The 23,088-nt window shown below is 38.9% G+C and overlaps 1 protein-coding gene across 1 annotated transcript in view; it reads left to right on the top strand.

The window, feature by feature from the left end:
* Positions 1–23,088, top strand: part of LOC136858300 (unconventional myosin-VI) — a 384,418-nt gene that overhangs the window by 269,110 nt on the left and 92,220 nt on the right. Inside the window, exon 17 of the mRNA XM_067137739.2 lies at positions 18,913–19,124. Coding sequence (XP_066993840.2) covers positions 18,913–19,124 — 212 coding nt within the window. The remainder of the gene's footprint in view (positions 1–18,912; positions 19,125–23,088) is intronic.

Genomic DNA, 23,088 nt, shown 5'->3' with positions numbered 1-23,088 from the left:
ATAAACCAGTGTGTTACGTACCAGATATATCAGAAAATGAATGAACCAGAGGAATGGCATGCTAAAGAAGAAAGTTATCTTACACCCCAGCTATTTCCCACCAATGTACAGGCAGGCTGTTACAGTCGGTACGACCAGGCGAGTTGGCCGTGTGGTTAGGGGCGCGCAGCTGTGAGCTTGCATCCGGGAGATAGTGGATTCGAACCCCACAGCCGGCAACCCTGAAGATGGTATTCAGGAGATAGTGGGTTCGAGCCCCACTGTCGGCAGCCCTGACGATGGTTTTCCGTGGTTTCCCATTTTCACACCAGGCAAATGCCGGGACTGTACCTTAATTAAAGCTACGGCCGCTTCCTTCCACTTCCTAGACCTTTCCTATCCCATCATCGCCATAAGACATATCTGTGTCGGTCCGACGTTCAGCAAAAAAAAAATGGTATTCCGTGGTTTCCCATTTTCGCACCATTCACACCAGGCTGTACCTTAAAGCCAAGGCCGCTTCCTTCACACCACTATTCATTTCCTATCCCATCGTCGCCATAAGACCTACCTGTGTCGGTGTGACGTCAAGCAAATTAAAAAAACCTCGTTACGCTGCAGTAATCCTATCTATCGGGGATGAGAGGAAACAGAAGACAAAAAGCACATCACAACAAACAATGGTCAATGTAATGTTATTGTTGATAAAGTTTACGAGCTTTCTATATTGCAGGCCTTCACATTAGTTTTCTTTCGACTCTGTGATATTAGGGTGTCTTACAAAATGATTTATATTGTAGACTGTAGTTCCTTATTCTCAGACTTTAGATACCGATTTTCACTAAATTCTGTTAACCAATTTTCTCGTGACTCAGCGCTGATATGGACTTAGTAATTAAAATCCAAATTCATGAATATCTCCATTATATGCGGTACGGTAACAATGTATGACATAAGTGATCAGAAATTTAATAACTTCTTACATAACTACTACTAACTTACGACATAACTAAAGTTATGTTAGTTATGTAGTATTTATCGATACAGCCACGAATAACATAAATAACTTATTTGAGAATTACATTTCAGACCTTCCCCTAAACTACCATTTCACTCAGTGTGAATAAAATAATTTATAGCCAAGCTTGTAGTGGTTCATCACACGACATTACATACCGATTTTCATTAATTATCTTCAGCCGTTTTCTATTGATGCGCGTACAATCATACATACAGTACATACAGACAGACAGACAGAAATTACAGAAAAGTAAAAAATGCATTTCCTTGTTGCTGTGGACATGACAGATACAGAAATACCATTCATAACAAATTCTGAGCAATGTACAGGCAAAACACTTATTTTATATATAGATTATATTTCAGGCCTTCCCCTAAACTACCATTTCACTCAGTGTGAATAACATTATTGATAGAATAAATTATAGCGACCTATTCCCCGACATTGCATACCAATTTTCGTGAAAATACGACCACTAATAAAATAAATATTTGACAATTCAATTTTAGGCCTTCCCCTAAACTACCATTGCCTTGAGCGTGTATAGCCTGTATTGTAGCGACTTATTTTCCATCTTTGCCTAGCGATTTTCATTAAGACATGACCAATAATAACATAAATATTTGAGAATTAAATTTCAGGCCTTCTCCTAAGCTACCATTTCACTCAGTGTGATTAAAATAATTTATAGCCTAGATTGTAGCAGTTCATCACCCGACTTTACATTCCGATTTTCATTAAATTCTCTTCAGCCGTTTTCTCGTGGTGCGTGTACATACATACATACATACATACATACATACATACAGACAGACAGAAATTATGGAAAAGTAAAAAATGCATTTTCTTGTTACTGTGGACATGACCGATACAGAAATACCATTCATTTCAAATTCTGAGCAATGTACAGACAAAACTCTTATTATATATATATAGATTACATCTCAACCAACATCAAAGAGGCTCCCCAAATGTTAAAGTTGAAAGAGGGGAAAGTCAAAAGAGTAAAAAGCTTCAAGTATCTTGGAGAAATAGTTCAAGAGAATGGATCAGAGAAGCTAGCTCTGATAGAACGAGCGAGAAAAATGGAAACAGCGTATCAGCTCACTAGAGACACCTACAACAAGAAAGCTTTGTCATATGGAGCCAAATTAATACATCTGGACACAGTCATCAGACTTGAATGCTTATACGCAGCAGAAACATTGGACATGATTGGAAAGGGAGATCTAGAGAACATCAGAAAGAAAGAGAGGAAAATGCTCAGGAAGATCTTGGGCCCAAAAATGAAAGGTGGGGAGAGGAGACTTAGACCCAACAAAGAACTATACCAGAAGACAGAGGAAGTCGTCGTATTGATGAAAAAGCGAAGGCTTCATGGACATCTACAGAGAATGGACACCAACCGACTGACAAAAAGGATTTTCAGCTTCTTCAGCCTAAGGAAGACGGAACCAAAATGGTTTTGGGAAGTAAGGACCGACCTGGCCAGGATAGGAGTAGAAAAAGAGGACGTACTGGACAGAATCAAATTTAGACAAAAAGTGAAGGAGTTCAAGGGTTTCCAGGAGACTGGGGCAGAACTTGTAAAGGAGAAGAAGAAGAAGAAGAAGAAGAAGAAGAAGAAGAAGAAGAAGAAGAAGAAGAAGAAGAAGAAGAAGAGAACCTACACAGAAGAACAGACGAAAGAAGTCAGTGCAAGGATGAAGAATTATTGGCAGAATGTGAAGTCAGAACTGGTGAAAAATAACGTAAAGACTGTAAAACGTGGTCCATAGATGGCCGGAACGATAAGAAATAAAGATTACATCTCAGGCCTTCCCCTAAACTACTATTTCACTCAATGTGAATAACATTATTGATAGCCTAGATTATAGCGACCTATTCCCCTACGTTGCATACCAATTTTCGTGAAGATACGACCACTAATAAAATAAATATTTGACAATTCAATTTTAGGCCTTCACCTAAACTACCATTTCCTTGAGCGTGTATAGCCTATATTGTAGCGACTTATTTCCCATCTTTGCCTAGCGATTTTCATTAAGACACGAACACTAATAACATAAATATTTGAGAATTAAATTTCAGGGCTTCCCCTAAGCTACCATTTCACTCAGTGTGATTAAAATAATTTATAGCCTAGATTGTAGCGGTTCATCACCTGACTTAACATTCCGATTTTCATTAAATTCTCTTCAGCCGTTTTCTCGTGATGCGTGTACATACATACAGACAGACAGACAGACAGACAGACAGACAGACAGACAGACAGACAGACAGAAATTACAGAAAAGTAAAAAATGCATTTTCTTGTTACTGTGGACATGACCGATACAGAAATACCATTCTTTTCAAATTCTGAGCAATGTACAGACAAAACTCTTATATTATATATATAAATATATAAATGTTATATTGTTCCCTAAATCATTTGCATTTATTAAGAAAAGTATTAAGTATTGGACCGATTATACTATCCTTTGCGATTCCCTTCCAAACTTTCTCTTCCTGTGATACATTATTTCCTACTTTGACTTTCTGAACCCTTGAATTTAGAAATGTTCTTATCCAACGTGTAACCCTTACATCCAATCCTATTCCCTTCAATTTCTTTAATAATATTCCATGTTCCACTCTATCAAAGTCTTCAGAAAGATCTATGGCTATGCAATCTAACTGGCCTCCTGAATCCAACTGATCTGATATGTCCTGCTGAAATCCCACCAGTTGTGCCTCACAAGAAAATTTCTTTCTAAATCCATACTGGCTCCTCATGAACCAATTTTTATCATCACATATCCCTCTGATGTACTTTGATATTAAACTCTCCAGTATTTTACAAACTATACTGGTCAGGCTCATTGGTCAGTAGTTCTCCAGTTTCCTTTTATCACCCTTTCCTTTATAAATTGGTATTATTATAGATTCCTTCCATTCCTTTGATATTACACTATTATTTATGACATAGTCAAAGAGAAATTGTAAATAAGGCACTATGTACCACCCCATTTTCTTTAATACCTCACCAGTAATTTGATCACTTCCTGCTGCTTTCCCTTGCTGAAGCAATTGGATTTCTCTGAAAATATCTTCATTTGTGAATGAGAAGTTTCTTGTTTCCCTATGTGTCTCTCCCTCTCTGTCTTCTGTTTTGGTTTCCAACTCCTGACAATCTTCTACTGAATCTCTGAATTCCCTACTAAATAGATTTGCTTTCTCAGTATCTGTTGAATAGTGTTCACCGCCTTCTCCCACCATTGTAGGAATTTGGATTCCTTTTCCTTTTTGATTCCTAATATATGAATACTGATTTTTCCATTTCCCTTTGTGGTCATTACCCTCTTGAAGTATGCCATTCATATAATTCTCTTTGCTTCCTTTTTTCACTCTATTCAGTTCCCTCATTAGCTGTTTTCTTGTTTCTCTACTCTCCCTGCCCTCTTTGATTTTCCTGTTTACTATTCTACATTTTCTTTTTAATTTTCTTATTCCCCTTGTATAATAAACAGGGTCTGAGGTCATTTTACCCTTTTTAACAGGTGCAGGTACAAATCTCTTCTCTCCTTCCCAAATGATTCCTTTAAATTTAGCCCAAAGTGTATCCACATTACTCCCTTCACATATCCAACAACTGAATTGTGATTTAAGGTAAGTCCCAAATTCATCAATTTAAGTTTTTCTATACAATTTCTTGTCTTGTGTGACCCTCTTATTAAGCCTTTTTGGTACCAGTCCTACATCCATTATTACAGCCTTATGGTCACTTATTCCTTCAATTACCTCAGTTTTATCAACAATTTCCCATGGTTTAACCAAGAATACATCTAGCAAGTTACTAAGATGAGTCAGTTCTTGTACTACTTGTGTAAATCCTCCCTCCCAAATGAACTTATTTGCCAGTTTCTGTTCATGGGCTTCACTTGCAGCTCCATTCCATTCAACTTCAGGCAAGTTTAGATCTCCCCCAATTATTACCATATTGTTATTATTGTTTTTATGAGTATAATCTATTATTTTCTCAAATATTTCCATGTCTCTTTCCTCTCTTCCAGGCCTGTATGTTCCTATAATTCCCACCGCCTTCATATTATCACCAACTAATTTTATCCCCTATATTTCATCCCTTTCATCGGTAAACCATTCATGTAAACAATAAGTTTCCTTCACCAGAATAAACACCCAGCCTCCCATTTCATCTCCTCGATCTTTACGATAGACTGTATACCCTTCTGGAAATACTTCAATATTACCCACCCCTTCTCTCAACCACGATTCCACTCCTATCACCACATCTGTCTCATAAGATTCCCTCAATGTACCGAATTTTAATTGTTTATTTACTAAACTCTGACAGTTTACCAAGAGCAATCTCAGACTTGAAGTGAGAAATGGATTCTAGTTTAGCTCCTTTAAAAAAGAGGTTTGAGTTTGTTCCTTACGAGTTGATGGTCATTTCTACAGTCCATGTTTTGCTTATCTTCATCTCCAATGTATTGAACAGTTCCACGCAGTCAGTTTTTTCTGTACTTCAGCTTCTATTTCATCCCATAGGAACACATCGTCAGCAAACACCAGGGCATTTGGTCTGCTGTCCATTTTCTTGATAGACTTTATGATCTTGTCCATTACTATTATGAACAAGAGTGGTGATAGGACACTTCCTTGTTTGACACCTCTCTTTGTCTCAAACCATTTTGATCTTCCATTGCCTATCTGAACACAGCTGTAGCAATTCTAGTACAGCAAATGACACATAATAGAGGTATATTTTATTCCACAACATGTGTTCAATTATGATGCATATGACAGTCATGCCATGACTCATGCCATCTGGAGGTTATATGAAGAGAAATTCCCAGGTGTTCGAGTTCCAAGTCATAATGGGATTTATTTATAAACAAGCTTTAACCTGCAGCTCCACCCATTTTCAACCAGGTTGTGCAAATATGTATGATTGTGTCACTTGCGTTGACAGAAAAGGGCACCTGTTTTAGCTATTGCAGTGAAATGGATTTGTATAAAGCTTTCAATAAGCTTGGCTTTCAGAAGTCAGATGAAACCTTCTGGGAGATAATACTTCCAACAATAAATTAATAGTGTACAATATCTGCTAAACATTTTTCTACCCTTTTACACTAAATTAACAAAGAGGGAATATAGTTTTTTTATTTCTTCAGTGGGACGCTGAGAAGCTTCATACAGTCAATGAAACCTTGCAGATGATTTACAAACTGTTAAGGGTAGAGTTAACAGCAAAAATATATGGACTGCTCAATCTCTTAATTTAAACTCTACTAAATCTCTGGAGGACACATTAAAATCAAATTTACAAGACAAATCTGCAAAATTTAGATACATTGTAAGATAACATCTGCCAACAGATCAACTTAATTTCTTAAAGAGAATTAGAACATTTAATGGTTTGATAGAAGACAGTTCAGGTTTAGAAACAGTTATTCCAGTGAGGCTCAACCTGCAGGATTCCAGCTAGATATAGCAGATATTTTAGATTCAGAAGGTCAAATAGACTGAATTGCTCTTAATTTATTCAAGGCTTCTGATGACCTAGATCATGGGAGACTACTAAAAAAAAAAGTAAAAGGACTATTGGACTGGACAAAAGAGCAACTAAATTGGTGGACAAATTTCTAGAAAATAGGATACAGAAAATTAGAATGGCATAAGCACTTCTGTAGTGATTAAGAGGAGGGTTTCAGAAGGCAATACTACTGGTCCTTTATGTTTCCTTATATACCAGGTGGTTCATCTGCCCCTTGCAATCTACTTTTATGCAACCCTCTACATGTGCTACAATTCTGAAATACATTGGGGTAATATATTGAGATGTGTGGTTACAGGCTAGAAAAAATCAGGAATCATGAGCGCCACTATTAATTCATTATGAGTACCCCGAATGAACCCGTCAAACTAGCACAGAAGGTGCACACACAGAATAGGAACAGGTATTGTATAGCCTGGAAACTGCCCGCTGCATGTCAAGCTTCGCAATAACTTACTTGGCAGGTGCGTGGTTGGAGATTGAAAAGTGAACAGTGCTTGAGGGTTAGAACATTCGAATCCCATACAAGTATTGCTTTAAAAAAAAAAAATAATAATAACACTTTCCTGGAATGCAGTAAGGTCATAAGCTTAATAGTTTCCACAGACTGATTTGTTTATTTGACCAAGAAAAGGGGCCATTGGTATGGTGGCATATGGTATGAAGCTGGGTTGGACACGGCTAGGAAACACGTGACAGGATTTCAGTTACCTACATCATTTAACGCTGCATCTGCTTAAACTGATGACTTCAGTGGTCAATACAGAGTTGTGCAAGGTGTTGTAAGGAATATTTGGCCCATTGCAACATCTCCGGTGGAACAGATCGGCATGCCTTGGTGATGATCTGTCTAAGATGATCATGACTGGCTGGCTCCTGTGCATAAACCAGTTGTTTGATATGGTCCCACAGAAAAAATCCATGGTCATAAGGTCAGGCAATCTGGTGGGCCAGGGGACATGTCCTCCCCTTCCTATCCATTTATCAGGATACTTCTCATGGAGATGGTTCCAGACAACTACCGTCGTGTGCAGTGGAGCTCCATCATTTTGAAACACATCCTGCAGCAGTCAACGAGTGGCACATGTTCCAAGAATGGTGGTAGTTCAATTTGAAGAAACCACAGATAGCATTCTCCCATCAGAGGTCCCTCAAAAAATGGGTACCACTAAAGTGATCACCTACATTGTCACACCATACGGTCATGCCCCACTGTACCTGAAAAGCTGCCAGTAATACCCAATGTGGATTATACACACTCCAGTAATGCATATTATGGCAATTAATGGTTCCATTGTATGTGCAGCTGGTACAGGTGAAACTGCTGTGTATGCACTATTGCATAACAGATACCCAGCTGATGCCCATCTCCTGTACAATGGCCCATGTGCTAATGTGCGGGTTTTGCTGGATAGCGCCCAACACCACTTCTTCATTGTGAGCAGATATCATGGGATGATATCGAACAGGCTGTGTCCTTCCCAGGGATGCAATAGCCTGCAGATGTCTTTCCACACTCCAAAATGTCATACCTGTTGATTTTTGTCTATTGAGATAGCACTTTTTATACAGATATTATGCCTGGTATGCATTCTGTCTAGCTTCTCCATAGATAAGTAACATATCCACATACTTGTCACTGGAAAAAATTACGAGGCAGTGAATAAGCTTTGTGTTGTGTTGTGACTTGCCTCGAAGGAGAGGAGTTTGCATAGCTACATACCTACCTGCCATCGCATGTTGTTATCATTCCAGTGAATATTTTGGTTTCCTGCATCCTAGCCACAGACCATCACCTCCTTATCCTGGTCCAACCCAGCTCCATACCCTATGCCATGATTCATACGGCCTTTTACAGGGCTAAATAAACAAATCAGTTTCTGAAAGCTATCAAGTATGCAACCTTACCACATACCAGGCAATTGGTAGTAAAAGAAAATTGCATGGGATTTTAATCTTCGAGAGCTGTCCACTATCATATCTTCCACAGTACCCTTCTCATGTTAGCTAGGCTTGACATGCAGTTGGCAGTTCCCAGCCTATATAATATCTGCTCCTGGTCTGTATGTGCATCTCCCATTGTAAGGTGTGTGTTCTTTGTATCTGGGTTCGAACCCCACTGTCGGCAACCCTGAAAATGGTTTTTCATGATTTCCCATTTTCACACCAGGCAAATGTTGGGGCTGTATCTTAATTAAGGCCACGGCTGCTTCCTTCCCACTCCTAGGCCTTTCCAATCTCTTTGTCGCCATAAGACCTATCTTTATCGGTGTAACGTAAAACAAATAGCAAAAAAAAAAAAAAAAAATCCTTGTATCTGTGCTTGTTTTATGGGCTAATGCGAGGTACCTATAATGAATTAATAGTGGCAGTCATGATTCCTGCTGTTTTCTAACCTGTAACCACACATCTCATTATATTACCCTGGTTTAGGGAGAGGGACCAATGTATTTCAGCATTGAAGCAAAAGCAGCGAGATGCATAAAACTAGATCACAAGGGGCTGGTTGACCACCTGGTATACATATACAGGGTGTTAGGTGTATACCTGCAGATATTTCTTCTAGCAATAGAGAACGATGTGACGAACCACTATATATCAAACTTTTAGAAATTCTCGGAAGTTATTTTCGAGAGCAAAGAGATACGATGTTTTTAGAATAGGTAGTATGCCTTGTTCTTGTGAATGAATAGCTTCCCTTTGAGAACAGGCGAGTCACGCGCCATGCGTGCCAAACTGGTTTCTGTTTATGTTTACGTACAACAGGTGAACGCTTCCTATGCAGTGCACGAGATGTTACGTAACATACTTGTCAAACTGGTTTTATGTTTAAGAGCAACTGAGCTACGATAACAGCTGAAGGTGGCTACTACAGTAGCGTATGCCTTGTTACCTTACATTCTCGCCAGAGTGGTTTCGTAGTTGTCAGTATTCAGTTTCCGTCTTAGGGGCTTCGGACAACCCTGATCATCGGTTTCGGACCCTGGATGTTCCGAATTCTCAGCGTTAATACTGGTTCATTTGCTGTTATGTCCTTTAAGGGATGGGATATGTGTGGTCATCAGCCCCGTGGTCTAGTGAGTATGGAAATGACCTGAAAACCTGAATCCGTGCGGGACCTGTACGAGCGTGTGATATAATTAATGGTTGGTATAGGCGCGCCGGGACGTGAAATACAGTAGATCCCCGTTGTGCATTGCGTAAAGGTACAAGAAAGATGGCAGGTCCTTACGCCAACGAAAGCAGTTATGGGATGCCCAAGTGAGTAGCATCGGAATTGAATTACCGAAACACATCGAACGTTTAGTTTCAAAGGAATATTGGACATGTTATACAACTAAATAAATTAAACGTACCTACATTTCGTGCCTCCTTCCGGGCTGAGTTGCTCAGACGGTTGAGGTGCAGGCCTTTTGATTCCAACTTTACAGGTTCGAACCTGGCCCAGTCCGGTGGTATTTGAAGGTGCTCAAATACTGTAGGTCAGCCTCGTGTCGGCAGATTTACTGGTACATAAAAAGAACTGTGCGGGACTAAATTCGGGCGCCTCAGCGTCTCAGAAAACCGTAGAAGTAGTTAGTGGGACGTAAAGCACTTAACGTTATTATTATTATTATTATTATTATTATTATTATTATTATTATTAGGTCATTAAAAGCTGAAATACGTGGAAGAAAATAGTAAAATATGCGTGGTTTAAGAGGAAACAAGATGAAATGTATGTCACGTGAGTTAGCATCGGTCGCAGTAGTTACCTACAGATTACTATGCGTAAAGCGAGAACCAGGTCAAGCTCGTGGGGATGAGTCAGCTGTAATCTCGTATTGTGTATAAACATCTAACATACACATCAACAAATATAAGAAACATAAACAAGGTTACACGTTAGAGACATGTAGCTATTAACCTGAACGCCAGGCCGACGGTCGCTTTCATGAGTACAGATGAGTTATCAAATTATACACAATCCACAGATGTCGAACTTATCTAAGAAGATTCCGCCACAACTATATTACATTTTACTATGATGGTGCTAATAACAAATCGCAGCAGCAATTGGCTTTACGTCGCACCTACACAGATAGGCCTTATGGCGACGATGGGACTGGAACAGGCTAGGACAGGGAAGGAAGCGGCCGTGGCCTTAATTAAGGTACAGCACCAGCATTTGTCTGATGTGAGAATGGGAAACCACGGAAAACCATCTTCTGGGCTGCCGAGAGTGGGGTTCGAACCCACTATCTCCCGAATAATGGATACTGGCCACACTGAAGTGAAATGTCGTATGGCTTTTAGTGCCGGGAGTGCCCGAGGATAAGTTCGGCTCGCCAGATGCAGGTCTTTTGATTTGACTCCCGTAGGCGACCTGCGCGTCTTGATGAGGATGAAATTATGATGAAGATGGCACATACACCCAGTTCCCGTGCCAGCAAATTTAACCAATTAAGGTTAAATTTCCTCCCGGGAATCGAACACGGTACCCCTGTGACCAAAGGCCAGCACGCTAACCATTTAGCCATGGAGCCGGACTTAAGCGACTGCAGCTATCGAGCTCGGTAAATCGCAGCAGATTACGCTACTGCGTGTTGAGATGATGTCGGTAGAATACAGTATACCTGTTAAGACATAAGGCTGCAGTAGAAGAAGAGGAAGAAGAAGGTAACGAGAGCCACATAGTCAAGCAGCACACAGCTGAACAAAGTGCACATTAGTGACACAGACATAAGAGTGGCGTGGTCGCGGGAACTACAGTCGCATTCGTAACACTCTGTTGTAGAAAAATAATGAACTGACATACAGTACGGGCTCCGTAATTCCAAGTGGACGGTAACAAGACTATCTCGAATAGAAAAGTACGGATTTACGAACGTACACGAAAACGCCTGTGAACAACATAATGTACCTATGTTAAACATTACAGTACAACAGTTTAGAAAACAAAACATACAGATTGCATTAAAAGAAATGTTAAACTTTCCTTTGTAAATTAACAAAACACTCTAGGCAATCTTCTTAAGTTAAATGTTAACTTATAGTTCCTATTTCAGTAATGATGAATATAAAACGATTATTTTATTGAATATTTATTCGTGACGACGACGACGACGACGACGATGATGATGATGATGATGATGATGATGATGATTGCTGTCTTAATGTCATCGGCCCTTAAAACGCAAAGTACGGACGATAATTCGCATCTCTGACAGCTGTTATTCAGGTCAAGGTCAGACAGACCGGTTTCATGTAGGGGTGGGGAACCCGTCCAGCGACATCCCCGTCGCTAAGAACAGCAGACAACCAGCATGTGACAGGTCTAGTGCTTTTGTCGAACTGCTTACGTGGAATATTCTCCCACAGTGCGATTTCAATATCATGGTCTTTTGGGAGTCCAACTCGCCGTGTGCAGAAACAACCCGTGTTGACGTGTACGTAAATAAAGTTTATTACGTCAACGAAAGAATGCATGGGATAAAATTTCAAAGTGAGTAGTATCGGAATTGAAATGTCAAAACACATCGAACGTTTTACTTCATACCAGTAAGGGATATGTTATAAACATGCATTAATTAAACGTACCTTCCTTTCGTGCTTCCAACCGAAGAGAACATGTTTAAATGTAAATGAGAACCTTCTAGCTTACTGCTGATTTTGCAGTGCCTATTCAACGTATCAAAATAAACGTTCAAGCACTGGTTTCATGAACTTAGCAGGCTCGATCCTGGCTCAGTCCGCTGGTATTTGAAGGTGCTCAAATACGACCGCTTCTGATCGGTAGATTTACGGGCACGTTAAAGAATACCAGTGGGCAAAATTCCGACACCGCGCGTCTCCATTGGCACGTGAAGATTTATTATTATTATTATTATTATTATTATTATTATTATTATTATTATTATTATTATTATTGGGCGAGTTGGCCGTGCAATTAGCTTGCATCCGTCGAAAAGCCACTAACAATATTATTATAAAAACTGTGTTAGTCTATTATTACTGACTATTATGAAAATAAAAGTTAATCGCCCCACTCAAATTCGTAGCTCGTAATCTGTCAGAAAACACTAAAGAAAATAGTGAACTTTTAACATGTCCGAATTCTTATTAATAATATAATTGCAGACATGTCTCCGAAATTACCGAAGCATGTACTTACAAATTGTTTTACGTCGCACCGACACCACTGTCTTAGTGGGAGAGAAAACGGATACAAGTGGGAAGGAAGCGTTCGAAGTCTAATAAAGGTACAGTTCCAGCATTTCCCTGATGTGAAAATGGGAAACTACGGAAAACCATCTTCCCGGCTACCGACAGTGGAGTTCGAACCCACTATCACCAGAATACAAGCTTACAGCTGCGCGCCCCTAACCGCACGATCAACTTACTCTAAGCCCCAATGCTGGTCTGCGTAGCTCGGACGATAGAGCGCTGGTCTTCTGATCCCACCTTGGCAGGTTCGATGGCGGCTCAGTTCGGTGGTATTTGAAGGTGCTAAAATACGCCAGTCTCGTGTCTGTGGATTTACTTGCATTTAAAAACGTACTGCTTAACAAAATCCTGGCACTTCAGCGTCTTCGAAAACCGTGAAAATTAGTTAGTGGAACGTAAAGATATTAGTAGTAGTAGTAGTAGTAACATTATTATTACGGACGTTTTAATTAAACGGGTCCGTTACATTACCTATCGGCACTTACTGCCCGGTAATTAGCCTTCTGTCCACCTCTGTGGTATAGTGGTTAGTGTGATTAGCTGCCAACCCCCGGAGGCCCGTGTTCCATTCCCAGCTCCGCCACGAAATTTGAAAAGTGGTACGAGGGCTGGAACGGATTCCACTAAGCCTCGGGAGGTCAAATGGGTAGAGGTGGTTCGATTCCCACCTCAGCCATCCTGAAAGTGGTTTCCCGTAGTTTCGCACTTCTCCAGGCAAATGCCGGGATGGTACCTAACTTAAGGCCGCGGCCGCTTCCTTCCCTCTTCCTTGTCTATCCCTTCCAATCTCCCCATTCCGCCGCAAGGCCTACACAAGACCCCTGTTCAGCATAGAAGGTGAGGCCGCCTGGGCGAGGTACTGGTCATTCTCCCCAGTTGTATCCCCGACCCAATGTCTCACGCTCCAGGACACTGTCCTTAAGGGGTAGAGGTGGGATCCCTCGCTGAGTCCGAGGGAAAACCAACCCTGGAAGGTAAACAGATTAGGAAAAAGAAGAATAAGCCTTCTATTAGAAATGCCCGGTGGCAATTCCATAGTAGACCGAGCTCGATAGCTGCAGTTGCTTAACTGCGGCCAGTATCCAGTATTCGGGAGATAGCAGGTTCGAACCCCACTGTCGGCGGCCGTGAAGATGATTTTCCGTGGTTTCCCATTTTCACACCAGGCAAATGCTGGGGCTGTACCTTAATTAAGGCCACGGCCGCTTCCTTCCCACTCCTAGCCCTTTCCTGTCCCATCGTCGCCATAAGACCTATTTGTGTCGGTGCGACGTAAAGCATCTAGCAAAAGAAATCCACAGTAGCTATTGTTCCTTCGAGCAATGTTCACGCATGGCTGCAACTACGGTTTTTGAAATGTGTCTCATTAATAACAATATGACTGAATACTTACAGCCTTTTCTTTCAGTGTCCACCGTTCTTTCATTGACCTGAAAAGTTTATGAATAAGCATAGACAACTCGCATTGTTTATTGTCAGAAATTCATCGTAGACTGTCGCAATAACAGCACAGAAATGTTGCGCTCATTTTTCATTTACTTATTAACTATTTCCTTTCATTTTGTCAGGTTGGATCACTGAGTAATGCCATTGACGTCTTATAAATCACACACAACTACACAATACTTTATTCGCACGTATGTGCTGGTGCGTATCTTCGAGGTCACTGTAAGGATCCTGTGTACATTTCACACAGAGTACCCTAGACCGGTTTTCGAGTACAGCAAGTGGCCTGGCACGTGAGTCATCCTCTGCTACTTGCCAAGCCTTTAGGGGAAGTGCACAACAACATGTGTTGGCCTGCGATAAGAAACAGGTTCAACAAGCCCTAGACTCTGCTACTGTACTTCCACTACGCGTGGACAGAATGACGTAACCGGCATATCCTGCTACAGCCGTTCAAAACACATTAGGTCCTGAAATATTTGGCTCAGTTATGGGCAAACTAATAGGACAAGATAAAAAGTACATAGCATATATTGTGAGATGTCTTTTTCTTTGCCGACTAGCTTAATATCTGCACGTATACACCTAACACCCTGTATATGTACAAGCCATTCCCAAACATGTGGGGAGTAATCTGTGGATGGACAGTACAACCCAAAATAACATGGAATGTTCCTATGAACATATGCTCTACAGTCAATCATTTACGAGCTAAACCTGTTTCAGTTATTAACTAGAATAGGGGAGAGTTTCAATTTGTGATCAAATTTGGAGTCAGACATGCCATTATGGACACCGCAGTACTTCTTCAGCATGTGGAACAAGGTTGCCATAGAATACGTGCAATGCCTAGAGTGTTCGAACATATATGACAATGAATGAGGTAGTGTGTTCAGACATTCATTCAAACAAATGGCAAACATTTTGAGCACCTCTTGTATCAGAATGCAATATTCCGCCTGGTACACTAAAATAGAAACAGCTACTCAACATGGGATGTGCCAGGTAAGGCTATTACCAACACTTCCCGTACAAATTTGGAAAGTCTGTAACTTGCAATGATTGATATAGATGTTGATTCCCATAGGGAACCAGAAATATTTGTTCCGAATGAGTAAATTTATAATACCAATATAAATGGTCCGTTATTGGACATTATAAATTTTCCAGCTAACTCATTCCTGGTTGCCAGCGTTTCGCCCCCGTGTGCTAGGCTGGGCTCATCAGTTGGTACCTAGCACACCTACCAAGATGCTGGTAGTGCATACCGTGGAGGCCACTGCGTAGGCTAATTGTAGCCACCGGCAGTGCCAATGCACTGCGAGACACTTTGTCCCACTACCAAAAATTGATGCCTGCTTGGCCATCAGATGATATAGATGTTGATTCCCATAGGGAATCAGAAATATTTGTTCCGAATGAGTAAATTTATAATACCAATATATATTCATTTTTTAGTTTTCTGACCTCATGTTTATGTCATTCAGAGACACATGTGCTGGGTAAGAAGGCACTTCCCAGACTGACTGCATGTTTAGATCTGCACAATATATATTGGTTCTTGTTGATAATGCCTTGATTATTGAAAAAGGTGATGAGCATCGCTTTGATGTGTGACTTTTCGGCTGACCTTTTTCTAACGAGGGATCCCGGAGAACGCCATTCCATGCTTTGCCGTTTTGTTTCAGTCAAGTGATGTGGCACAAGACGAGAACACGTTTTCCTCTTCCCTAATTTTTGGATAACAATTTGTCGCACGGACTCACGGTTAATCTGCAGTTCATCCGCTATCATGCACACAGTTAATCGCCAATCGTTCGTGATTAATGTCCTCACCTTCTCAATGTTTTCGTCACTGACGGCGGTCGCCAGTCTTCTGCTACGGTGGTTGTCAGAAACACTTTCCTGGCCTCCTGGAAAACGGGCGAACCACTCGTACACATACTTCAAGGACAGTGGTTGATCTTCATAAACACGTACCAGCATCGCATGTGTTTCTCTTGGTGTCTTGGCAAGCTTAAAACAAAACTGTACATTGATCTTTTGGCCATTCATGTTCCTGTTCGCAGTTCATAAACAATGCACTAAACACGCACTGTGTCAAACAGGTCTTACACGGCACACACATGATGCTCAACTGAAGAACGTTGGGAGCAGGTGGTCAAAACCTGCTGCTACGCAGGTGCAGCATTGTGTGTCACCAGTGTTGCTGGATCGACCATTCTGACTTCATTCATCAAACTTTATTGTCACAGGTTGTAGTACGCATACACTGCTTCAACTTTTTAAGGTATTGGTAAGAGTACGAAAAACAAATAACATTTTTCTAAACTTATCGGAAACACAAAGATTCATACCTGTGATGCTGTCAATTGTCTACATTATTTTATTTACAAATTATACACACACACATACTAATAAACTGCATCTTGAGCAAAATACTGCTACAAAGAAGAAGAAGAAGAAGAAGAAGGCTGCAACATTCACATGTCAGTCAACTACCAGCACAACAAAATCACAACATAAATTCACATACTCGATTAATGACTTGCTCTCACAACTCAACTTGCTAATAACTCAACTCCACCGGGCGAGTTGGCCATGCGCGTAGAGGCGCGCGGCTGTGAGCTTGCATCCGGGAGATAGTAGGTTCGAATCCCACTATCGGCAGCCCTGAAGATGGTTTTCCGTGGTTTCCCATTTTCACACCAGGCAAATGCTGGGGCTGTACCTTAATTAAGGCCACGGCCGCTTCCTTCCAACTCCTAGGCCTTTCCTATCCCATCGTCGCCATAAGACCTATCTGTGTCGGTGCGACGTAAAGCCCCTAGCAAAAAAAAAAAAAAAAAAAACTCAACTCCAACTCACAAGGCTGCCTCTTTATATACATTGCCTGGCCAGACTTCTAGAAAAATATGACACAACATGTTTTCTCATAATTTTTAGTCTCCAATAACCTATTTACAAATGGATTGAATGTTCTGTAACTCTCTAGTGACAAAGATATGTTGTTCTGGACTATTACCCTGTGTAGCACAACATTACATTGGATTTGTACATCATATTTAAAGGTAATAATAAATTATATACTATTAATGACGTGTTCTTACATTAAATAAACTCATACTAATATACATACAGCAGACATGTCATGACATAGCCTCACATGTTTTGTTGCACAAGACACACATAATAAATGATACGACCACGATTTATACCAAATAAAGTTTGTACATATCTACATAAATAATAATACTATTAGACAGAAACAACTTCATAACCACACCTCACATGTAATAATAATAATAATAATAATAATAATAATAGATGTATATTGGGTATTCAGCCCAAAGGCTGGCTTGATCCTCCACAGCTCCACCAAAAGCTATCATAGATAGTCCAGGCATCACTAAAGAGGCATTCTAGGGAAATGAGGAGTGGGGTAGTTTTCCGTTGCTTTCCTCGCCGAGCCAGAAGTTGCTATTGCACATCAGTCTGCCAAGCCCACTGAAACACATGCACCAACCGACCCTATGAGTGATATTTTCACACCATTCATAACAGGGACTGGCTGTATAAGGAATGATATTACTAGCATTGCTCATACCTCGGTCACTCATATTGCCAAAGCCAAGGATGACATAACATGTTTTCTCATAATTTCTAGAGTCTCCAATAACCTGTTTACAAATGGATCGAATGTTTTGTAACTCTCCAGTGACAAAGATATGTTGTTCTGGACTATTACCCTATGTAGCACAACATTACATTGAATTTGTACATGATATTTAAAGGTAATAATAAATTATATACTGAGACTGAGAAAGATCAATGAAAATAACAAATTGCTGTAGTCCATACCAGGAAACACAGTGCACTGTAAACACTACATCTCTCCAGCAAGGGAATAATAACAACAAATCAATAGCTCAATATTTCTAATATTTACCTATGAGTTTAGGGAATTGTTTCCAATTTATACTAGTCCATTAAACTTGCATCAAACTAAGTTCAATAATTTATGGTAGAAATACAGTAGAAGATTACTCTCTGTGTTAATATAGTGGAAAAGTTACAGTACGAAGACTGGGTTTGTTAATGTTCTGTACTCCATGAGGGGAAGTACAGTCACCATCAAAAGTTGTGATAGTAAGACTAAGTAAAATATTTTAGGTTTTTAAAAAGTTCTCTTTGACACAGAGGCACGAAAAATGATGACCAATAGTATTATACTGTGTTAGCAATTGAAAATGCAATTGCGATCATAGTTGTAGGAGTCTGATTGTTGTGAGTATGCTAGTGATGGTAGTGCTTATTGATTTAAGGGTGAAATCAATTAGATTTTCAACCATAGGAATGATTGAAGGAGAATTATGAATTAGAAGTCAAATTTTAATTATTTTTAAAGAAGTCCAAATCTCTTTCTTACATAAAATGTTATATATCAGTGATATAATTGCAGTTTGCTTATTCTATACAAGAATTAAGATAAGAATCTATTATAACCTTACTTTTCTTATTTTCTTTCTGGTTAGTTTCACCCCTTTTCCAATTTCTTCATTATAATTTCATCTCTGTTACAAATTGTCCCTAGGAATCTCAAGCAGTAGAAATGTCAAGCAGTATCTAATCTGTTCATGTATGAACTTATTTTTATTTTCATTAGGAGGACATAATTCCATTTATTTGTTGACAGACTCTTGCCTATATTGATCCAGATGATGTAGATTTACAAGTCACAAAGTTGCTGATATCTGCCAATAAAGAAATATCTGAAATGAAGCAGAAAATAATGAAGTTAGATAAGAAAAATTCCTCAATGAAGGTTGAGGAAGAAGTTCAGAAGGAAGAAGAGAAAAGGGAAGAAAAAGAGAGAGAAGACAAACGAAAGGAAGATATGAGAAAAAGGTTGGTATATTACACCATCATATATCTAATCATCCGTCAGGTGCAATATAATTGAGAGATACTTTTCTGACATTTTTCAACGTACTGAAACCCATAGTCTTCTTAAAACCCACTGTAGCACTTCTTGGTTCATTACTGGGGAGCCGATTTTTATTTTTATCATAGATGTGTAGCTTCCACGGTGTGTAGAATTATTTAGTTCTTTTTTTTTTTTTTTCGGTTGGACCATGTTGTTTCCTGTACATTCCGTACAGTTTGCCGACGTTTATCAAGAAGAGGTATTTGTGAAATATATTGCACTCTCTTGCACCCTCTCGTGTACCTCATAGAAATAAGCTGTTAATTGTAATAATGTTCATGAAGAGTTCAAAATACCTGATGATAGTTATTGTTTACCCATATGTTGTACAATATAATGTTATTTTGCTTTCCCTTGTTGTATAACAGTAATAATAATTTATTTCCTGCAATATACACACTTACCAGTTTGGAACAATAATACAATATTGCTCTCAAAAATAAATAATGAATACCAAAAATAAACAAAACATTAGAATATAATACAATTTAAAAATCACACTTTTTCAAACAGCACAGAGCAATAAAATATGTCAATTATATCTCTCAGATACATTGTGCCTGATCTTGTAACATTAGGTATTCTGCCTGACAGATGGTTATGGATGTTATTTATTCCTTGAAGCCTTTGTACAATTATTGTTCATGCCATATTATGATATCTAAGTAAGTTGCAGTGAATGATATTTGGAGCACAAGTGGTTTGAGTGTTACTAAATGTATTATTCATAGAGTCATTCATGCTGCAGTAGCACTTTCTGAGCAAGTGAAGAATGCAGTGGCAAACTACTACATTTCTCATCTTGTTTAGTAAACCTAATTTTAGCTCTGCTATCAGTTTTCTGCAATTTCTGTATAACCACATAATTTATGGTGGTGCTATTTGAGGATCCAAACAGCCTCTGGGCTGATAACCTAACAGAGAAATAATAATAATAATCATAATAATAATAATAATAATAATAATAATAATAATAATAATAACAAGAACAACAACAATGTTATTTTGCTTTAAGGCCAACTAGCCTGCTTTTGTGGTTTTCCAAGATGCCGATGTACCAGAATTTTGTCCTGGGGGAGTTCTTGTACTTTCCAGTAAATCTACCGAGATGAGGCTGACGTATTTGAGCACCTTCAAGTACCACTGGACTGAGCCAGGATCAAACCTGACAAGTTTGGGTCAGAAGGCCAAGGCGTCAGCCATCTGAGCCACTCAGCCTGGCACGTAATAGAGAGACCCTATGAGAACATTAAATGAGCTCTGTTGAGTTTCAAAGAAGTTGCCTTATAAGGTATCTTGTCATTTCCTGCCATCCCGAGAATGGTTTTTGAAATATATCTAACTCGAAATATCTTACCACTTAAAAAGGGGAAGTACCGGAAGCAAATACTTTGCAGGGATTATTTGCTTCGCAGGCTAGAGCCTACTCAGTTGTAGACGAATGGCCAGGCCTCATTCGCTTACAAGCGCAGAGATTATTCTTTTGTTAGATTACAGTAGTGGAAGTGATGTATCGGGAAGCAATATTTTGGGTAGTGATACGACAGTGATTGTGTAAAGCAAGAGGTTACTGGAGAAGTGGCAGACTGTACAGATGAAGAATAAACAGCTTTAGCTGTAATAACTTTGTCCGCTGTTCGTTGGTTGTGGCGAGAGGTAGATTTCTTCACTAACACATAAAAGATCACCCTTACGGGTGTGCCGGGTACCAAAAAACATTTTGAGACAGTTTTTTTGCTATTTGCTTTACGTCGCACCGACACAGATAGGTCTTATGGCGACGATGGGACGGGAAAGGGCTAGGAGTGGGAAGGAAGCAGCCGTGGCCTTAATTAAGGTACAGCCCCAGCATTTGCCTGGTGTGAAAATGGGAAACCACGGAAAACCATTTTCAGGGCTGCCGACAGTGGGGTTCGAACCTACTATTTCCCGAATGCTGGATACTGCCCGCACTTAAGCGACTGCAGCTATTGAGCTCGGTGAGACAGTTTTAGATGCTTTTCTGTTGTTTTTTGATGACAAAGTGATTGACCTAATTGTTCGAGAGACAAATAGGTTTGAGGCAGAACATATATTTGGCACGCCCTTGGAATCAAGGTTACATGCTGGCAAGTGGGAATCAGTGACAGGGGATGGAATTTATGTGTTCTTGTGGCTTGTAATTTTGGTGGGGCTAATGTAGAAACCCACCCAAAGAGCTATTTCACTGGGGATGAATTTCTAGAAACCCCTGCATTCTCTCGAACAATTGCAAGGGACAGGTTTGAACTCATCTTGCGGTACTTATATTTTGTTGACAATTCTACATGGGATACATACACAAGGCTTATAAACTTTAAAATTCAGCCTTTCCTGGAAATTATACATGAATATTTTGATACTGCCTACATTTCCAACATAAATATTTTTTGATTATTTTGCAAATATGCCTGAAATAAATTGGTAACCAATGTGGAACTTACCCAAATATTTTTGCAAATATTATGGGTAGTTATGGATAACCCTGAACTGTTGTCATCACATATATTACTTAAAAATACTGATAATGATCATGGTAAGTAGTCCTAAAATTTGTATTACAGTATGTTCAATATATTTAACATTATGAATTCTTTAACTTGATGGTGCCTAAACCTCTGTCAGATTCAATTTAAATACTACTTAGGAAGTAAGCAGTTCAGGATTAAATTGCCAGCTTGAGGAGTTAATAAGACTGTGGATTATAAAATGAAATACAATGACCATTACTTTAAATTGGAGGTTTATTGAATACAAAAAGGAACAAGTTTAATACAATTAATCCATCTGAATGAATCAAGTGGCTGGTGTGAACTGAACTGAACAAATGATATCTGCTCACAACCAAAGAGAAAACACTAAAGACTACATGGCGGCAGTAGAGAGCAGCTCGATTTGAATTTTTATTTTCAGGAATTAAAAACATTTTCACATTTTCCATCTCAATATCTATTTTGAAAAGATCATATACAATACAAAAGAACATATTCAGTGATCAAGAATGTATTTCTGAATACAATTTTATAAAATAATAATGTTGAAGAAAAAAATAAAAACAATACAATAAAATCTAAACATAATTATATCACTAGCAAAAGAAAGGAAAATAAAAACATAATTTTACTCACCAATAAAGTTTGCCTATATGTATCAATGCATGTTAAATACTGACAAGAAGTTTTCTACATGCTAATTAAACAGAATAAAAAATTAATTCAGAGTGATACAAAGAATTAAATACCCTTAATTGTTGTAGATAATTATCATTTTCAGGAAAAACACTGTTTTGTATATTCGGTCTCAGTATCTAATTTGAAAAATAATTTACAATACCACAGAATATACATAATGATAAAGAATGTATTTCCGAAGAGATTTCTATAAAATAGTTACTATGAATGATAAAAATAAATACAATAAAAATTCAAATATATGCCATTAGTAAGATAAAGGAAAATAACAAGATAATTTTATAAAATTCTCATGTATATATGACGTATGGCAAATACTGGCAAGAAAGTTTCTACCTGTGGACTGTATACAATAAACAATTTATTCTGAGTTATAAAGAATCAAAAACTTTTAATAGTTGATGTTATAGTTGGCAATTGTTTTTATTTTCAGGAAAAAACATTTTCAGTTTCAGTATCTGTTTGACAAAAGACCATTTGTAATACTACAGCATATGTGTAATAATAGAGAATTTATTTCTGAAGAGAATTGTATAAAAATAACATGATCATTTCTCTTACCAAAACTTGTTGAGCTGAAGATGTATCACCTGATATATTATGTTGCTGTTCAAAGTTTCAGACCAATGTTGAAGCACTTAGAAGTATGGTTGTATATTTACACTGTAAGATAACT

The sequence above is a fragment of the Anabrus simplex genome, chromosome 1 (assembly GCF_040414725.1).
Source record: "Anabrus simplex isolate iqAnaSimp1 chromosome 1, ASM4041472v1, whole genome shotgun sequence".
NCBI lineage: Eukaryota > Metazoa > Arthropoda > Insecta > Orthoptera > Tettigoniidae > Anabrus > Anabrus simplex.
This window is presented reverse-complemented; position numbering and strand designations above follow the sequence as displayed.